The sequence below is a fragment of the Mobula birostris genome, chromosome 2 (assembly GCF_030028105.1).
Source record: "Mobula birostris isolate sMobBir1 chromosome 2, sMobBir1.hap1, whole genome shotgun sequence".
Lineage (NCBI taxonomy): Eukaryota > Metazoa > Chordata > Chondrichthyes > Myliobatiformes > Myliobatidae > Mobula > Mobula birostris.
In genome coordinates, this window is record NC_092371.1 from 143,949,240 (window position 1) to 143,970,461 (window position 21,222).

A 21,222-nucleotide genomic window follows, 5' to 3' on the forward strand; every position below is an offset into this window, starting at 1 on the left:
AGAATCAGTTTTAATATCACTGACGTATGTCATGAAATTTGTTGTTTTGTAGCAGCAATACATTGCAATGCATAAAAAGTTTAAAAACTATACAGTAAGTATATATAAAAATAAATTAAATAGATAGTACATAAAGAGAGAAAAAAAAAGTGAGGTGGTGTTAATGGTTTCATTGTCCATTCAGAAATCTGATGGCAGAGGGCAAGAAGCTGTATTTGTTGGTAAACATCTGTGAGTATTTTTGGTGACATATCAGGTCGTCTCAAACTCCTAATGAAATATAGCCACTGCTATGCCTTCCTTGTAATTGCATCAATTTATTGGGCCCAGAATAGATCTTCAGAGATGTTGACACCCAGGAACTTGAAACTGCTCACCCTTTCCACTGCTGATCCCACAATGAGGACTGGTGTGTGTTCCCTCAACTTCCCCTTCCTGAAATCCACAAATAATTGCTTGGTCTTACTGATGTTGAGTGTAAGGTTGTTGTTGCGAGACCACTCAACCAACTGATCTGACTATTGCTCCTATGCGCCTTCTTGTCACCATCTGAAATTCTCCCAACAAAAGTTGTGTCCTCAGCAAATTTATAGATGGCGTTTGAGCTGTGCCTGGCTACACAGTCATGGGTATATAGAGAGTAGAACAGTGGGCTAAGCACACACCCCTGAGGTGCACCAGTGTTGATCGTTAGTGAGGAGGAGATGTTTTTTCCAATCTGCATGACTGTGGTCTCCCAGTGAAGAAGTCAAGGATCCAGTTGCAGAAGGAAGTACAGAAGCCTAGGTTTTGGAGTTTGTTGATTAGAACTGAGAATTGAGCTGTAATCATAAACAGCGGTGTGATGTAGGTTCAGGTGATCCAAGGCCTCCTTGGAAGACATTTAGTTGGTTCAAGCCCACACCTCTGTGGGAGGGTAGGAAATTCCATGTTCCTTTGAGAAGAGAAATTGTTTTTCTTCTCACATAACAGATTTGGATTCAGATTTATTTATCACATGTACATAGAAACATACAGTGAAGTGCTTTGTTCGTGTAAGCAATCAACACTTATAATAGGGGCAGCCCACACGTGTTACCACATGTTTTGGCACCAATGTAGCATGACCATGATGCTCAGCAGAACAACACAGAATACAAAAAAACAAAAATACAACAGCAGCAAAACAAACACCTTTCCTCTCCGCCATCCTCACTCCCTTCCACCCACCCACACACATGTATAGTCCTCCAACTCCAGGACAGGCCTGCAGTCTCCAGGCTTCAGCTTCCAGACCTCTGATCAACCTTCATGCTTCCATCTTCTGTATCGCCCCACAGACTAGCCGATGATGGGATCTCCAACTCTGGACTCACTAACTGAGTGGCCTTGTGCCTCCTCTCTGTGCCCAAAACCATCCCCACAAACTTAAAAAAACAACTAAGTCAGAGCCACGACCGTGACAGAGACCACAGCTTGGCAACATCTTAACTGGAAGCATCGATGGTTTATTCCTCTCCATAGATGCTGCTTGACCTGCTGAATTACTCTGGCATTTTGTGTTTGCTCAAGGTTTCCAACATCTGCATCATACTTTGTGTCTTCTTCTTCATCTTCCCTTACTCTGAAACTATGTCCTTTGATCCTGGATATACCCACTAAGGAAAACAATTACTCAACATCTTAGTCTGCTAAACCCTTCAAAAATCCTACATTTAAAAAAGATAACCTCTCACGCTAATATACTTCAAGGAAAAGGTTAAATTGATCTTAGAGTAGGTTTAAAGGTCTGCATAACATTGTGGGCTGAAGGACGTGTACCATTCTATGTTCTATGAATGTAGTCCCAACCTACTCGCCTTTCTTCATACATCAACCCTTCCAGGACCTTGTCATGAACTTTGTCAGAGGACACCACTGTATAGTAATAGCAGGTTGCTTGAGGGCATTTGTTTTACAAATATTGAATGTAAATCTCACTCAGTCGTGCACATAGGCCATTTCATCATGGCTGATCCATTTTCGTTCTTAACCCTATCTTCTGCCCCATATCCTTTCATCCCTGACTAATTAAGAATTTATCAACTTCTGCCTTAAATATACCCACTGACTTGGCCTGCTCAGCTGTCTATGGCAATGAATTCCACAGATTCACCACTCTTTGGCTGAAGAAATTCCTCCTCATCTCCATTCTAAAAGGACACCCCTCTATTCTGAGGTTGTGCTCTCTGGTTTTAGACTCCCCTAACATAGGAAACATCCTCTCCTCATCCCCTCCATTCAGACCTTCAACATTCACCAGTCACCAGGTTTCAATGAGGTCACCCTCTCAAATCAGGGTGAAATTGGTCTTTTAGAGTTCAGCCTCCAAATGTGTGCATTAACAAACCTCAGCTGTGCATTGCAGCACAGTACACCTGAAGAGAATATCCTGGTTACTCAAGAAATAAGGGAAACAAGTGGAGACATTTTGCAGAATATTCGTATTAGCAAGGAGAAGGTATTTCCTGCTTTACAATGCATTAATGTGGATAAATCCCCCAAGGCAGACGGAATACATCCTCAGACTTTGAGGGAGTTTAGAGAAAAAATTACAGAGGACTTGCAGGGATATTTCCTCCATCATTAGCTATTGGAGAAGTTGCCAAAGATTGCAGAGTGCTAATGTCATTCCATAGTTCAAAGGGTCACAAAGGCCAAGCCAATTAGCGGAAGTCACAGGTGGGGAAGTTACCTGAGGGAACTCTGAGGGACAGGATCTACTGCCATTTGGATGGACAGACTCTGATTAGGAGTCCCCATGGCTTTGTGTGTAGGAAGTTGAGCTTAATGAATCTCTTAAGAGTTCTTTGAAAAGGTAACCAAATCGGAAGATGAAGGTAGGGTAGTATATGTTGTCCATTTGGACTTTAGTAAGGCCTTCAACAAGGCCCTATATGGCAGGCTGGTCTGCAGAACAACAAATTTCACATCACATTAGACAATGATAATAAACCTATTTGGATTCTATTGGTTAGCTCCCATGGAATCAGGGAGAACTCATCAGGTGGATTCAAAATTGGCTCAGAGGTAGGAAGCAGAGGGTGGTTATTGAAGAGTGTTTCTTGAAAACGAGACAATGATTAGTGTATGCCGCAGGGGTCAGCATGGGTCCCTTTCCATTCTTTACATATGATTTGGATGCAAATACGCCAAGGTTTGGTCAGTAAATTTGCCAATGGCATGTAATTAGGAGGTATTTTTGGAAGTGAAGAAAGTTATGGTAAAATACAGGTGAATCTGGATCATTTGGGGAAGTGGGCTGAGGAGTGGCAAATAGATTGAGGAGTAAGATGATGCATTTCCGAAAGTCAAACCAGTGTAGGACTTGTACTATGGATGGTAGAGGCCTAGGGAATATAATGGTATAGAGGTACTGAGGAGTACCAGTGCAGAGTTTGTTGAAAGTGAAGTCAGAGGTAGATAAGGCGATGAAAAAAGGTGTATGCCTTGCTGGTCTTCACAGTCAGGTCACTGAGTGTAGGAGTTAGGACATTTTTGTTTTTTTGCGGTTGTACAAGTTGCCAGTGGAGCTGCACTTTATAATAGGGTGAACAAAACTGTACTCAGAACACAGAGTCGTAGAAACAGGTCTCACAGCACAAATAGTCCATTATCTCTGAAGTCACTTTTGGATCTCTCCCCTCCCCCATCTTGTTACTGTACCCTCTAGTTTTGGACTCCCCAATCCTGGGGAAAAGATTATAACCATCTATCTTATCTGTAACCCTTAAGATTTTATAAACTTCTGTGAAGTCTCCCTTCATTCTCCCACACTCCAGGGAAGACCCAGTGTGGCCAGCTTCTCCCGAAAACTTAGGCCCCCTAGTCCAGGTAGCATCCTCGAAAATCACTTCTGCGCTCTCTTTAACTTGACAATGCTTTTCCTATAACAGGCCAACCAAGCTACCTGCAACGTAATGTCCCTACTCCTAAACTCAATGCCCTGACTGAGGAAAGTCACCAAGCTTCACCACCCTGTCCATTTGTGTGGCCGCTTTCAGTGAACAGTACACCTGTACTCCCAGCTCTCTCTGCTCCATCAGTGCCCTGCCATTCACTGTATAGGTCCTTCAGAATTGCCTCCATAAATTTGTAGGAAACACGTAATTGAACTGGAAAGAGTGCAGAAAAAATGAGGATGTTGCTAGGACTATAGGGCCCAGGTTTTAAGGAAAGGTGTCTTCACTGCTCATAATGTAGGAGAATGAGGAGTGATTATATAAATCATGCGAAGCATAGATAAGGTGGATAGTAGCCATCTTTTCCAAGTGGCAGAGTTAAAAATAGAGGGTATAGATTTATGGTAAGGGGTAAGTTTTAAAAGGAACCTGAGTAGCAACATTTTCCACACAGTATTGTGAGTATATGGAATAAACTGCCAGAGAGAATGGTTGAGGCAGGTAGATAGCATCATTTAAGAAGCAGGTGGATAGATACCTGGAGTAGAGTCATCTGGAAGGATATGTGGTAAATTGGGACTAGTTATGTGGACAATGTGGTTGGCTTTTGGACAGGTTAGGCTGAAGGGGTGATATCATTCTATGACTCTGACAATATCTGAGGTTGGAGAGAAGTTTGTTCTGCAGAGGGGAACTACTTATCTAATAGGTTTGCTGCACTCCTGTGGGATGTTTTTGTGAAATGTGTACACTACTGTAACAGGAAAAAATAAGGAAAAGGGTTGGAGCAATGATACAGACTTACTTGTCTCTTGTCTGCCAGGAAGTAGCTCTGAGGTGGACCCACTGGTTAGAATTAAAGGTTGCATGTCAAAACATAGCAGGGAACACATAAAAACAGGAGCAGGAGCAGTCTACCAAGCCCCTAATCCTGCCACATCATTAAATATGATCATGGTGATCTAACCCAGACCTCAACTCCTCCTCTGTGTAAGTTCCCCATACTCCACAATTCTCCCACATTTTAAAAAGTGTATCCATCCCACCATTTTAAATATTTATAGTGATATAGCTTCCATAACTCTCTAGGGTTAATTTCTCTGCATGAAGAAATTGCTACAAATCTTTGTCTTAAATTACCAACCCCTTGAAACAATGTTCCCTAATTAAGACTCCAACTACTGAAAGCACCTTGACATCTCTCTTGGTATGCCATCTTAGGATCTTGCATTTCAATATGATAACATACCTCTAAATGCCAAAGAATTCAGACCCAACTTTTGTAACCTCTCATGATAGAACAATTCTCTCATCCCACTGATGAATATCTTTTGGACTACTTTCAATGCTACTGGGTCCTTACTCGGAAGTAGTTTGTAGATTAACTTCAAAGGCAGACACAGCTGAAAAAAATTCTCCATGATCCTTCTTAGTTGACAGGGTTAAAGGTTTTTGTGCAGTTGATAAATGCAAGTTTAGTAGATGATGCTATTCCTTGCACTTATCTTGCAGTTGACATTCAAAGATCATGCCCATTATCCTTCTGGATAGATGGAATTCACAATACAATTCAGGGCACCTGGAAGCAGGTGGGTGACTTAGGTGTGACTTAGTCCCTAGGTGGTAGACAGTAGGGAGACCTCCTACAGTTACCCAGAGCAATTATGTGTTCCGAGTTTCCCTTCGTGTCCTCTGCTTCCCAGATGTGGGAAAAGAGGTTGTGAATTTGTCCCTGAAGTTCCTCCCTAACAAGTTTTACCTTTTCAACAGCATTTCAATTATGGCTGTAGGATTTTTGCATCCACTTGTAAGGTCTTTCTTTAACATCACTTAAAAAAAAAATGGTCTAACTTTAGCAAACAATACAAACTTGGAAGTATGGAAAACCGTAACTACAAGAACAGCTGGGAGGTTAGAATTCATTTGGTAAGTATCTCACCACCTAACAGACCACTGTCTACAAGACTTGGGTCAGGATTGTGATGGAATACTTTCCAATTGCCTGGATGCACGCAGATTCAAGAACATTTGAGAATCTCAACGCCATATAGAACATAGCTATCTGCTTGGTAGGTATCAAATCACGATAATAAACCAGGCCACCTCTATTCTATATTGATATCATCATCTTGCTACCCTCCCCTAAACTCCTCACTTCTCTTTACCAGTGAAGTATTTGATTGCTAAGCACATCTTTCACTTTAATTAGGCCAATTTAACATTGTGTTTGCACTGACAAGAAACTGCTCGTTAATTTAGAGCCCGATACATCTAAAATTCCTGGTGGTTTAAGAATATGCTTGAATTTAATACTCCAAATCCATGACAATCATCTTTTTAATCAACAAATTTAATCAACTTCATTCAAAGCTTGTGTCAGAGATTGTTCTGATAACAAATTCTACTGCAATAGCAGAAATAGAATAGGAATTCTGAAATGTACCTATCTGCATATTTTTTTTTAATTGTGCCTTTAAAATAACAATCTGACAGTCAAAACCCATATAAAGTTTAGTGAGAAAGCGTTGTTAATAATTTTTTTTGTAAAGGATGGGGGAAGCTCAGTTTTATGTTTCATCGACAGCTCTTGTTAAGTTGAATTTGATCGCAAGCGTAGGTTCTGTAACATTTCCTCCACGAAGGCCAGCATAGAAGACCTGAGGCTTGGGCACGTTGCTGGAATTATCTCTCTTTGTCTGTAGTGCCTTATCCTTAGGAAGGTAAACTTGGGAAGTGTTATCTCTTCTCATATGGCTGAGAGTTGTCTGCATGTGGCGAGTGACCTTCTGCCGCAGGTTTGCCTTGGGACGATTAAAATACAAAATGCCATTAACTCTGTAGCTTTATGCATTCAATGTTAATCACAACTGTGTTGATAGTCTTATAGAAACAAAAATTATATGGTAAGTGTACATTCTGGGGGTAAGGGATGGTATTTAAGAAAAATGAACATCTTCAATAAGCAACAACTACAGGATGTGGAAACAAAAATACTCAACTGACCAGGCAGCATCTAGAATTGTAGAGTGACAGAGAGGTCCTCTGGCCCACCAGCTCCACAACAACCATCAACCACCCACTTACACTTATCATTCTCCTCTCATTTTCATTAATTCCCTCCAACACACGGACAAAGAAACAATGTACTGCAGGTCTGCAGTCTTTCTTTAGCACTTAGAGAGGTTAGCGAATGATGTTTTAAGATGTAGAGTAGAAGGAGAGAACAAAGAGAATATGTCTTGCTCAGGAGAAGCTGAACACTACAAACAGTGTTGGTTGGTGTCTGCTGAGATGGTTTGTTAATGCCATTTAATATTTGTAGAAGGGATAAAATAGGAGAGATAAAAGAAGAAATGCTGCAACTTTGAGATAGATGATACTGTAATTGTTCTTAATATTAAATTGGTAGGTATACACAGATCAGACAGCATCTGCGGAGAGACAAAACTGAATTAATGATACAACTTGTTGACATTTCAACAGATTAACATAGAAACATAGAAAACCTACAGCACAACACAGGCCCTTTGGCCCACAATGCTGTGCAGAACATGTAGTTACTTTGGAAATTACCTAGGGTTACCCATAATCCTCTATTTTTCTAAGCTCCATGTACCTATCCAGGAGTCTTTTAAAAGACCCTACTGTATCCGCCACCGGCAGCCTATTCCATGCACTCAGCACCCTGTGTGAAAAACCTTACCCCTGACATCTCCTCTGTACATGCTTCCAAGCACCTTAAAACTGTGCCCTCTTATGTTAGCCATTTCAGTCCTGGGAACAAGCCTCTGACTAGATTAGGCCAGTTCTGATACAAAATGGCAATGTAGAAAGATTAGTTATCTGCAGTTGTTGAACTCATTGTTAATTCTTGAGGATCTGAAGACAAGGTACTATTCCTCAAGCTTAAGTTGGGCTCCTTAGGATTAGTGTATGAGGCTAATGACAGAGAGTCAGAGTGGAAGAAGGAGTATGACGGAGAATTAATGTGACAAGCGGCTGAAAACTCAGGGTCACCCTTTCGGACAAAGTGGTGGTGTTCCACTAAGCTGTCGCTCAATCTGTTTTTGATTTCTTCAGCGTAGAAGAGTTCAAGCAATGAATGCTTCATCTGGAAGCAGCACTTGGATTGCTGAATGGTAAGATGCCAGAAGGTAAAAGGTCATCTTTTTTATCTGCTATGGTTGCGTGGAAGGGTGCTGTGAAAAGGGGAGTGAGTCTTTGTGAAGGTAAAAGTGCTGACCAAGAATTCACCATCTCCTGTGTTTTCAGCTTTCTGAAGGGATTGCTCATTTCTCAGCTCTCTGGTTCGCTCCTTTCCGGTACAGTTCCTTTGACCTAACCTGCAAGAATAAGCTCAGTGAACCTTTCCAAAGGCTCTGTGGGGAAAGATCGTAGTGTAGGATCCTGCCACCACTGAACACAGCATGAACACTTTCAAACACTGGTCTATTTCTGACACCTCTCTCCCCTTTCTCGATCTCTTGGTCTCTATTTCTGGAAACAGCTTACCTACTGATGTCTATTATAAACCCTCTGACTCTCACAGCTAACTGGGCTATACCTCTTCCCAACCTGTTTCTTGTAGAAATGCCATCTCCTCTCTCAATTCTTCCATTTCTGCGGCATCTGCTCTCAGGAAGGGACCTTTCTTTCCAGAACTAATGAGATGTCCTCCTCCTTCAAAGAAAGGACTTTCCTTTCCTCCACCATCAATGCTACCCTCAACCACATCTCTTCCACTCTGTGCATGTAGGCCCTCACCCCATTCTCCCACCACCCTACCAGGGAAGAGTTCCTCTTATCCTCACCTACCACCCCACCTCCAGTACATAATTCTTCATCATTTCTACCATCTCCAACAGGATCCCACCATCAAACAAATCTTACCCTCTCCCCACTTTCTGCTTTTTACATGGATCACTCCCTACACAACTCCCTTGTCCATTTGTCCCTCCCCAATGATCTCCCTCCTGGCACTTAACCTTGCAAGCAGAACAAATGCTACAACTGCCCTTACACCTCCTCTCTCACTGCCATTCAGGGTCCCAAACAGTCCTTCCAGGTGACATGACATTTCACCTGAGAGTCTGTTGGGGTCAACTACTGTATTCAGTGCTCCTGGAGTGACCACCTATATATCAGTAAGACCCGACACAGATTGGGAGACTACTCCATCCGCCAGAAAAAGCAGGATCTCCCAGTGGCCACCCATTTTAATTCCACTTCCCATTCCCATTCTGCTACTGTGATGAGGCCACATTCAGGTTGGAGGAGCAATACTTTATATTCCATCTGTTTAGCCTCCAACCTGATGGCATAAACATCGATTTCTCAAACTTCCGGTAATGCCCCCCAACTTCTCCTTCCCCATTCCCACTTCCCTCTCTCACTTTATCTCCTTACCTGCCCATCACCTCCCTTTGGTTCTCCTCCCCCTTCCCTTTCTTCCATGGGTTTCTGACTTCTCCTATCAAATTCCCCCTTCTCCAGCCCGGTTTCTTTTTCACCAATCAACTTCCCAGCTCTTTACTTCACCACTTCTTATCTCCCAGTTTCACCATCTGGTTCTTTCTCCCCTCCCTCCACTTTCTCACTAACTTCTCATCTTTTCTTCCCCAGTCCTGATGAAGGGTCTCGGCCTGAAACAGTGATTGTACTCTTTTCCATAGATGCTGCCTGGCCTGCTGAGTTCCTCCAGCATTGTGTGTGTGTTACTTTGAAACACTGCATGCGTATATTCTTTGAAGAAACGTGATGTAACATAGAGGATTAGGATTAGTGTGTATATTATGAGTATTAAAAAAAGTTTTAAGGAAGGGTATAACCCAGGCCAACCTAAAGCAAGTACTCTGACCTAATTCCAGTTTATCTGGAAATGCATTCCATGTATAACAAAATGATATCAAGTATTGTTAACACCTCCTGTGTATGCCAGATGTAACTCTTGTAAATACAATATAGGCAACCCCAGCTTATGGTAACTTTTTTTATGGGTATTCATTTCAAAATCTTAACATACAGTCAGTAATTGAAAATAAGCAATGTTACCAATTTAATTGCTTTTCTTCTTAACTCCCACTCATTCCATTCATAAGATCTAACAATGTTTGGCTCCAGGATGTGAGTGTCAGTTTGTGTGCAGCTGTCACATTTTGCGATGGGCCTCAAGCATTTCTCTGGCTGGAATTTAGAAGAAAACATGGGTAGAAATGAAAAGTGCTCAAATGAAAAACTAAGAAAGTGACACTCTGTGTTTGAATTGTGAGAGAAAGTTTAACTTGTCTCGGTCTTCAAACCAAAACCACTCCACCCCACAGCTCCTGAAATGCTGTTTTAAACAAACTCTGTCGAATAAATGACAGTGAAATTTTCCTCTTTTCTCCTCTACTGAACAAATATTCTGCCAGCTCTTCAGTATATAGCTTCAATGTTCAACAGTAATGATTTTTTGTGAAGTGTTGAGCACAGGTTCTGTCACCACCAAATCTGATTCTGTAAATGCATGAACATCTTCTGCCAACATCATCAGATGGTAATAAAGAGACAGAATTTGAGATATCATTCAGTATGCTTTGAGACTGTTGATTGTTGCTATTGGCAAACTTTTCTTAACATGCCCCTTATAGTCCTACATTGCTTTGCTTCCAAAATATATATCTGGATAAAAAACAGTAACAATGAATTTTCTTCAGCCTCATGAGCTCTGAAATTTCCTGGAGCTGCAGGTGCTTTAAAGAAGACAAGTTTAATGAGAACAATTTTATGAAAATAATTGTTTGTTCCCATTTACTTTCACTTTATGATCTCCTATTTACAAAAGCAGCTCTATGCAAAAAGCAGTAGTTTAGGAAAAGAGAAAAAATAGGTCATTCAATCCATCAAATCTATTCCATCATGTTCATAACTAATTCATATCTTCATTCAATGTAACTGCCTCACCTGCACATCTTTACTGTATACGGTGTTGCCTAGCAAAAAATAGTATCTATGGATTCTTTTTACAGAAGAGTGTCCCACACATCTACAACCCTTTGAATAAGGAAGCATTTCTTAACTTTTCATTTAAATGCAAATACTGATTTGCAAATACATGTCTCTTTCCCAATATGGTAAATAGTCAAAACGGCAACAAAGATCTTTGAAGGAAATCAACGTAACTTCTATTTACAGGTGACAGTTCTTGGGTATATATCATTAAAGGTTTGAGCATTTCCTTCATTTACTGAAACCCTAAATTGGTTCAATGGGTACTTTCAGATGTAAGTGTCATTAATTTGTCTAATCACAAACAAGATAAAATCTGCAGATGCTAGAAATCCTCTTTTCCTGGATACTACCTGGCCTGCTGTGTTCCTCCAGCATTTTGTGTGTGTTGCATTAATTAGTCTAATACATTTTTGTGCTTACATTAGTTAACTTTAGCAAGATCCCAATCTCAATTCAATATTAACTTCCCAAAAATACATCCAGCTTATTAGGTGAGACAGAAGATGATTAACTTGTCCTGTCTACCTTGATGGCTTGAGATTATGTGTGGTCTGGAATCAAGGTCAATACCAAGGGCATACAGAACATAATGTACCTCTCCAACCTGTACGTCAATTGCCACCATCTCTGATAGCACAGGGCACAGCTAGGGATCCTAACGAATGAATCTGGACCATTGGCATATGACTACCTTAATGAATGGGCTGCATCAGCTTGTCCAATCTACAGGCAGTTCCCTAAATGCCATCTTTTGTTTTGAGGATGACCAAGCAGGGTGGATTGATTTAGTTACGTGCAACTCTGTAGAAGCATTTGCTACCTATTCTTGCCATTTCTTTTCTTCTCTCAAGTGATATGCAATGGCAAGCATTTAAAGATTGCATGGATGAACTACAACAATTGTTCATCCCAGTTTGGCAAAAGAATAAATCAAGGAAGGGAGTGCACCCGTGGCTGACAAGGGAAATTAGGGATAGTATCAATTCCAAAGAAGAAGCATACAAATTAGCCAGAAAAAGTGGCTCACCTGAGGACTGGGAGAAATTCAGAGTTCAGCAGAGGAGGACAAAGGGCTTAATTAGGAAGGGGAAAAAAGATTATGAGAGAAAACTGGCAGGGAACATAAAAACTGACTGTAAAAGCTTTTATAGATATGTAAAAAGGAAAAGACTGGTAAAGACAAATGTAGGTCCCCTACAGACAAACAGGTGAATTGATTATGGGGAGCAAGGACATGGCAGACCAATTGAATAATTACTTTGGTTCTGTCTTCACTAAGGAGGACATAAATATTCTTCCAGAAATAGTAGGGAACAGAGGGTCCAGTGAGATGGAGGAACTGAGCGAAATACATGTTAGCAGAGAAGTGGTGTTAGGTAAATTGAAGGGATTAAAGGCAGATAAACTCCCAGGGCCAGATGGTCTGCATCCCAGAGTGCTTAAGGAAGTAGCCCAAGAAATAGTGGATGCATTAGTGATAATTTTTCAAAACTCATTAGATTCTGGACTAGTTCCTGAGGATTGGAGGGTGGCTAATGTAACCCCACTTTTTAAAAAAGGAGGGAGAGAGAAACCGGGGAATTATCGACCGGTTAGCCTAGCGTCGGTGGTGGGGAAACTGCTGGAGTCAGTTATCAAAGATGTGATAACAGGACATTTGGAAAGCGGTGAAATCATCGGACAAAGTCAGCATGGATTTGTGAAAGGAAAATCATGTCTGACGAATCTCAGAATTTTTTGAGGATGCAACTAGTAGAGTGGATAGGGGAGAACCAGTGGATGTGGTATATTTGGGTTTTCAAAAGGCTTTTGACAAGGTCCCACACAGGAGATTAGTGTGCAAACTTAAAGCACGGTATTGGGGGTAAGGTATTGATGTGGATAGAGAATTGGTTAGCAGAGAGGAAGCAAAGAGTGGGAATAAAGGGGACCTTTTCAGAATGGCAGGCAGTGACTAGTGGGGTACCGCAAGGCTCAGTGCTGGGACCCCAGTTGTTTACAATATATATTAATGACTTGGATGAGGGAATTAAATGCAGCATCTCCAAGTTTGCGGATGATACGAAGCTGGGCGGCAGTGTTAGCTGTGAGGAGGATGCTAAGAGGATGCAGGGTGACTTGGATAGGTTAGGTAAGTGGGCAAATTCATGGCAGATGCAATTTAATGTGGATAAATGTGAAGTTATCCATTTTGGTGGCAAGAACAGGAAAACAGATTATTATCTGAATGGTGGCCGATTAGGAAAAGGGAGGTGCAGCGAGACCTGGGTGTCATTGTACACCAGTCATGGAAAGTGGGCATGCAGGTACAGCAGGCAGTGAAAAAGGCGAATGGTATGCTGGCATTCATAGCAAGAGGATTCGAGTACAGGAGCAGGGAGGTACTACTGCAGTTGTACAAAGCCTTGGTGAGACCACACCTGGAGTATTGTGTGTAGTTTTGGTCCCCTAATCTGAGGAAAGACATCCTTGCCATAGAGGGAGTACAAAGAAGGTTCACCAGATTGATTCCTGGGATGGCAGGACTTTCATATGAAGAAAGACTGGATGAACTAGGCTTGTACTCGTTGGAATTTAGAAGATTGAGGGGGGATCTGATTGAAACGTATAAAATCCTAAAGGGATTGGACAGGCTTGATGCAGGAAGATTGTTCCCGATGTTGGGGGTAGTCCAGAACAAGGGGTCACAGTTTGAGGATAAGGGGGAAGCCTTTTAGGACTGAGATTAGGAAAAACTTCTTCACACAGAGAGTGGTGAATCTGTGGAATTCTCTGCCACAGTAAACAGTTGAGGCCAGTTCATTGGCTATATTTAAGAGGGAGTTAGATATGGCCCTTGTGGCTACGGGGATCAGGGGGTATGGAAGGAAGGCTGGTGCAGGTTTCCAAATTGGATGATCAGCTATGATCGTAATAAATGACGATGCAGGCTCGAAGGGCCGAATGGCCTACTCCTGCACCTATTTTCTATGTTTCAATGTTTCTAAGTGCTTTCACGGATTTCCTTCTACCTACCCCTAATGCATTTCACTCTGTCCTGATGAAGGGTCTCAGCCCAAAACGTCGAGAAAAGCATATAGAAACATAGAAAACCTTCAGCACAATACAGGCCATTTGGCCCACGATGCTGTGCCAAACATGTACTTTAGAAATTATTTAGGGTTACCCATAGCCCTCTATTTTTCTAAGCTCCATGTACCTATCCAGGAGTCTCTTAAAAGACTCTATCGTATCTGCCTCCACCATCGTCACCGGCAGCCCATTCCACACCCTCCCCACCCTCTATGTAAAAACTTTACCCCTGACATCTCCTCCGTACCTACTTCCAAGCACCTTAATTCTGTGCCCTCTTGTGGCAGCCATTTCAGCCCTGGGAAAAAGTCTCTGACTATCCATGGTCAATGCCCCTCATCACCTTATACACCTCTATCAGGTCACCTCTCATCCTCCGCCGCTCCAAGGAGAAAAGGCCAAGTTCACTCAACCTATTCTCATAAGGCATGCTCCCCAATCCAGGCAACATCCTTGTAAATATCCTCTGCACTCTTTCTATAGTTTCCACATCCTTCCTGTAGTGAGGTGACCAGAACTGAGCACAGTATTCCAAGTGGGGTCTGACCAGGGTCCTATATAGCTGTAACATTACCTGTCAGCTCTTAAACTCAACCCCTCAGTGATGAAGGCCAATGCACCGTATGCCTTCTTAACCATACAGTCAACCTATGCAGCAGCTTTAGGTGTCTGTGGACTCGACCCCAAGATCCCTCAGATTCTCCATACTGCCAAGAGTCTTACCATTAAAACTATATTCTGCCATCATATTTGACCTACCAAACTGAACCACCTCACACTTACCTGGGTTGAATTCCATCTGCCACTTCTCAGCCCAGTTTTGCATCCTATTGATGTCCCGCTGTAACCTCTGACAGCCTTCCACACTATCCACGACACCCCCAACCATTGTGTCATCAGCAAATTTACTAATCCATCCCTCCACTTCCTCATCCAGGTCATTTATAAAAATCATGAAGAGAAGGGGGTCCCAGAACAGATCCCTGAGGCACCCCACTGGTCACTGACCTCCATGCAGAATATGACCTGTCTACGACCACTCTTTGCCTTCTGTGGGCAAGCCAATTCTGGATCCACAAAGCAAGGTCCCCTTGGATCCCATGCCTCCTTACTTTCCCAATAAGCCTTGCATGGGGTACCTTATCAAATGCCTTGCTGAAATCTATATACACTATATCTACCTTCATCAATGTGTTTAGACACATCCTCAAAAAATTAAATGAGGCTCATATGGCATGACCTGCCTTTGACAAAGCCATGCTGACTATTCCTAATCATATTACGCATCTCCAAATGTTCATAAATCCTGTCTTTCAGGATCTTCTCCATCAACTTACCAACCACTGAAGACAGACTCACTGGTCTATAATCTCTACTCCCTTTTTTGAATAAGGGAACAACATCTGCAACCCTCCAACCCTCTGGAACCTCTCCCATCCCCATTGATAATGCGAAGATCATTCCCTTGCCTCCCACAGTAGCCTGGGGTACATCTCATCAGGACCCAGTGACTTATCCAACTTGATGCTTTCCGAAAGCGCCAGCACGTCCTCTTTCTTAATGTCTAAATGCTCAAGCTTTTCAGTCCGCTGTGTGTCATTCCTACAATTGCCAAGATCCTTTTCCATGGTGAATACCGAAGCAAAGTATTCATTAAGTACCTCAACTATCTCCTCTGGTTCCATACACACTTTTCCACTGTCACACTTGATTGGTCCTATTCTCTCGCATCTTATCCTCTTGCTCATCACATACTTGTAGAATGGCTTGGGGTGTTCTTTAATCCTGCTTGCCAAGGCCTTCTCATGGCCCCTTCTGGCTCTCCTAATTTCATTCTTATGCTCCTTCCTGCTAGCCTTATCATTTTCTAGATCTCTATCATTACCTAGTTTTTTGAACCTTTAAGCTTTTCTTGACTAGATTTTCAACAACCTTTGTACAGCACAATTCCTGTACCCTACCATCCTTTCCCTATTTCATTGGAACATACCTATGCAGAACGTCACACAAATATCCCCTGAACATTTGCCACATTTCTGCCGTACATTTCCCTATTCCCAATTTATGCTTCCAAGTTCCTGCCTAATAGCTTCATATTTCCCCTTACTCCAATTAAACGCTTTCTTAACTTGTCTGTTCCTATTCCTCTCCAATGGTATGGTAAAGGAGATAAAATTATGATCACTATCTCCAAAATGCTCTCCCACTGAGACCTGACAACTGACCAGGTTCTTTTCCCAATACCAGATCAAGTAGAGAATTCCACACCACCCAAACCCCTTGCTCTTGGAAGATACCAACCAATATTGGGGAAATTAAAATCTCCCACCACAACGACCCTGTTATTACTACACCTTTCCAGAATCTGTCTCCCTATCTGCTCCTCGATGTCCCTGTTACTATTGGGTGGTCTATAAAAAACACCCAGTAGAGTTACTGACCCCTTCCTGTTCCTAACTTCCACCCACAGAGACTCTGTTGACAATCCCTCCATGACTTCCTCCTTTCCTGCAGCTGTGACACTATCTCTGATCAGCAATACCACACCCCCACCTCTTTTGCCTCCCTCCCTGTCCTTACTGAAGCCTGGCACTCTGAGTAACCATTCCTGCCCTTGAGCCATCCTGTTTACTCTCTTCCACAGACGCTACCTGTCCTGCTGAGTTCCTCCAGCATTTTGTGTGTGTTGCTTAGATTTCCAGCATCTACAAATTTTCTCTTGTCTCTTTTACTTTGTGTTTGTGCATATGATTGTCAATTGCCAGGAATCTGTTTCTGAAATATTAGATATTTGATCTAAAATTAGAAGTTGTATGAACCTGGCAAGCTAAAGATTAAAAATATCTTAACAGAACTTATGAGAACTTAAAATTGGAATAGTATGAATATTTGCACGTAAGCCAACTCTGAACTCTACATTTTGTTTGAATCTCACCATCTTTGTCAGAATGCTCAATGTCTTATGGTTTCATCTCTGACAAAGCTAATATCACCTTTCTTTTACTACAATAGGGTAACATAATTGGTGGAAGTGTATATAATTCACAATCAGCGACAACTGATACTGAGTTGGGGTTTCACTTTAAGAGGCTGGTCTGATGTGACGATGTTATTATGTAATGGAATTTTATAGCTCGCCTTGAGTACAGTTTTTTGGTGTTCAATAAATGAGTTGCTACAGCTTTTCTGGAACAAAAAATTCCTCTGCTGTTTGATTTGTGAAAATCTATATTGTTGACCCCAATGGTCTCGGATGATTCCAGAGTTATTGAACATGTCGGCCAATGCAGTCACTTTCAAACTGCCGGAGTTTTAGGAACAAAATACCGTCACCTGGTTCATACAACCTGAACCTCAATTCACGCTTCAAGAAATCTCCACTGACAATACCAAATATTTCTATGTAGTAGTATCGCTCAGCAACTCTTTGGCTGCGAGAATGGTGAGTCTGCTTGAACACATGCCTGAACACATTAAATACCGATCGCTGAAAACTCACCTTTTGCAGGCTTTTAGACAATTGGAGTCTGGGCGCACCAAACAGTTGCTTTCCTTCCCCAGCCTTGGTGATGGCAAGCCTTCAGAGCTAATGAGCCAGATGCTGTCTCTCCTGGGAAATCACTATCCTTGTTTTATTTTTAAAGAACTCTCCACACAGCAAATGTCTGATCAAGTTCATATAGCCTTTGCTAATGCACCCGTGAAGAACTAAAATGACTGACCAATTACAGAGAGCCTCCTCCTTTCTCTACCTCAATAAACCCGATCAGCAAGGGCCCCAACATAAGGACACCCTCAGCTGTGCAACAGACACCGCCAGGCCGGTGCTTTTACCATGCTCACTTTGGTAGGAACTCGAGGAAGTGCCAACAGTCTGCAGCTTCGACAGTGCCAGCGCATCGGGACATCAGAGGTCTGTGAACTCAGTGGGTTCCAGCTGCCAGAGTTGTCTACTGTTCATTACGGACACTCTTTCAGGGCGACGCTTCTTGTGTGAGAGGGGTGCTACCAGCGGCGCCTATTGTTGAGTGATGAGTGATGAAGAGTGATGAAACCTCACTGGAGGCCGCTAATGGCAGCAGGATCCAGACTTATGGGACACAATGGGTGACGCCCTACTTCAGTGGGCAACGTTATACATGGGACTTTGTCCTGGCTAAAGTGGCCAGACCTCTGCTCGGTGCAGATTTCCTGTGTGCCCAAGGACTGTTGGTCAATCTGAAGAACTGCCGGCTTGTGGATGTCAAGCACTTTGGTTCGTTACCCTGATCCCCCAGTAAGTTCCCCACAACGACTCTGTCAAGTGCATGCACCGCTGCATGTGTGCTTATTCGACTGTTGGGTGAATTCCAAACCTCACTAAGTCCACATTCTTCACTAAAATCACAAAAATGGGGTGAAGCACCACATTCCCACAACTGGCCTGTCAGTCCACGCCCGCGTGCATAGACTGGACCCAGAAAAGCTGGCAACCACAAAGGCTCAGTTTGCCAACATGGAAAGGCTTGGCATTATATGCCAGTTGAATAGCCCCCTGGGCTTCACTTCTCCATATGGTCCCTAAATCTGATGGTGGTTGCCACCCATGTGGCGATTACCAATGCCTTAGAGGTCCCCACCCCGATCGCTACCCAGTCCCACACATCCAAGACTTTTCAACACATTTAGCTGCGAAGTCAATTTTTTCCCAAAGTCAATTTAACTAGGGGTACCATCATGTGCCTGTGTGCTCAAAGGACCTTCCCAAAACAGCTGTGATAATCACAATGGGCCTTTTTGAGCTTCTGCGCATGATGCTTGGGCTGAAAAATGCAGTATAGACTTTCCAACGGCTGTTGGACTCTGTACCAAAAGACAGATTTTCTTTTTGTTTACCTGAATGACATACTTGTTGCCAGTGCATCCAAATCTGACACAAATCTCATCCCTACACACTTTTTGATCACTTAAGCCAACACGGGTTGATAATTTACCATGCTAAATACCAGTTTGGGTTGTTGACCATTGACTTTCTTGGCCACCTCTTCTCCGTAGAAGGTGTGAAACTTCTCCCATCAAGCATAGCCGCTATTCTAGACTTCCCACTGCAACACCCTCAAAAACTACAGGAGTTTTTAGGTGTGGTGAATTTCTCTCACCACTTCATTCCGCAAGCTACCGATCTTTTGCTTCCCCTGTATAGTGTGCTGAAAGGCAATACCCATAACCACAATGCTTGACTGGTTAGCAGACATGACCGGGGAGTTAATGATACAAAACAAGTTCTTCTGAACATGACCCTACAGGCACACCTGCTCCCCAATTACTACTGACACTTCTGACTATGCTGTGGGTGCTGTGCGCGAACAGTTGATCGGAGGTATGTGGCAGCTGCATCTCTTCTGGCGGCAACTCTGCCCCCCAAAGGGAAGTACAGCATGTTTGACCATGGACTTCTTGGTCTCTATATCTAGGTATCTACCATTTTTTTCCATGTTAGAGGGTCACCATTTCACAGCATTCATTGACCTCAAATGCCCCGTAGATGTGATGGCCAAAATATCAGAGTCTTGGTCTGCACAGCAACAATGCCACCTGGTCTACATATCAGAGCTCACAACTGATATACAATATGTTAAGGGGAAAAAAATAATACCATGGCTGGTTGCCTCTCAGCACCAGCCGTAGAGGTCCTACACAAAGGGGCTGACTATGCTGGCATAGCAGCTGACCAAACTACTGACCCTGAGGTTCAAGCTGACCGAACAGCAGTCAGGGCTGACATTAAGTTCGGGGACGCTGGAGTTCCTCTCCTGTGCAATGTCTTAACCGGTCACTGTCATCTCATAGTGCCCACAAACTGGAGATGGACTGTGTTTGACTCCATACATGGCCTCTTGCACCTGGACCGGAAGGCCTCACAGAAACTAGCTGCACTGAAGTTTGTGGGGCACAGACTGAACTGTGCGTGATTGGACTGCAGCCTGTGTGGAATGCCAGTGGGCAAAAATTAATCGTCATGTTCAGGGGCCATTGGTAGCTTTTGAGGTCCCTGAGCGATGGTTTAACCATGTCAATGTGGACCCTGTTGGTCTTCTTCCATCGCACCCCCCCCCCCAACCCCGCTGCAGTTTCATGCATCTCCTTACCACGGTGGACCATACCACCAGATGGCCAGAGGTCACCCCCCAACCCCCCAACATCAACAATGGCACAGACATGGCTTTGACATTCATCAGCACCTGGGGTGCTCAGTTTCGCACCCCATCCGATATCTCCTCTGACTGTGGTCCCCAGTTCATTTCAGACCTCTGGGCTGCGATGGCCCAGAACTTCAGAGTTAGGCTACATCACACCACGGCGTATCACTTGCAGTCCTATGGCCTATGCGAGTGGTTTAATTGCTCCTTAAAGGCTGCTATGAGGGCTTCCCTGAGTGATGAGTGTTGGTATGATTGTCTCCCATAGGTCCTGCTGGGGCTCAGTCCAGCTTCAAAAAAGGACCTGCAGTCGAGCGTGGCAGTTGGTATAAGGACAGTCATCACGAGTGCCAGGTGATTTCATTCCTGACACCACAACCACCTGATCAGCCTCTCAACAGTGTTCCACCCTCCTCAGTAAACTCAATTCCTTTTCCCCTCTTCCTACCTCCCATATGGCATAGAGCACTCTTAGATTCCTGTTGGCTTACATTCTGCCCTGTTTGTTTTCTTCTGCTGTGACCCACACCAACATCCCCTCAGGTCCCCTTACGATGGCCTGTTCCACGTTTTGGAACAGGGAGAAAAGATTTTAATCATAGAGAAGAGAGGTAAACCTGAGTGTATTTCGGTAGATCGCCGTAAACCGACCCACCAAGATTTGGAGGATTCCTCACTTGCCGACACGACATGACCATGAGCATGTCAATGCTCCTCTGGATGGGCCAGAGGCACCTGCTGTTCCCCTACCCTTGGAGCACAGGACCTGAGCCCAATGGCTCACCCGAGCTCCGGACAGGCTCACAGTGCTGGCTTTAGTGAATTCTGGGGGAGGGGGGCCTGTGTTAGGTAACAATGTATATATTCACAACTTTCAACATTGAGTTGGGGTTTCGCTTTGAGTCTGATCTGATGTGATGATGTAATTATGCAAAGTGTGCTCTGAGTTCCGTTTTTTGGTGTTCAATAAATGAATTGCTCTGGCCTTTCTGAAATATAAAAGAACTCTGTCATCTGATTTGAGAAAGCTTACATTACATTGAAATGTGGAAATTAGAATG

General features: G+C 43.2%; 1 protein-coding gene across 2 annotated transcripts in view; it reads right to left on the bottom strand.

The window, feature by feature from the left end:
- Positions 1-6,284: 6,284 nt before the first annotated feature.
- The window catches only part of cfap206 (cilia and flagella associated protein 206), a 53,087-nt gene continuing 38,149 nt past the window's right edge, over positions 6,285-21,222 (bottom strand). For both annotated transcript variants that reach the window (XM_072277895.1, XM_072277886.1), the window contains exons 11-12: positions 9,972-10,103; positions 6,285-6,721 (exon numbers count right to left, since the gene is read on the bottom strand). In XM_072277895.1, the coding sequence (XP_072133996.1) occupies positions 6,488-6,721; positions 9,972-10,103 (366 nt within the window). In that variant the 3' untranslated portion in view covers positions 6,285-6,487. The remainder of the gene's footprint in view (positions 6,722-9,971; positions 10,104-21,222) is intronic.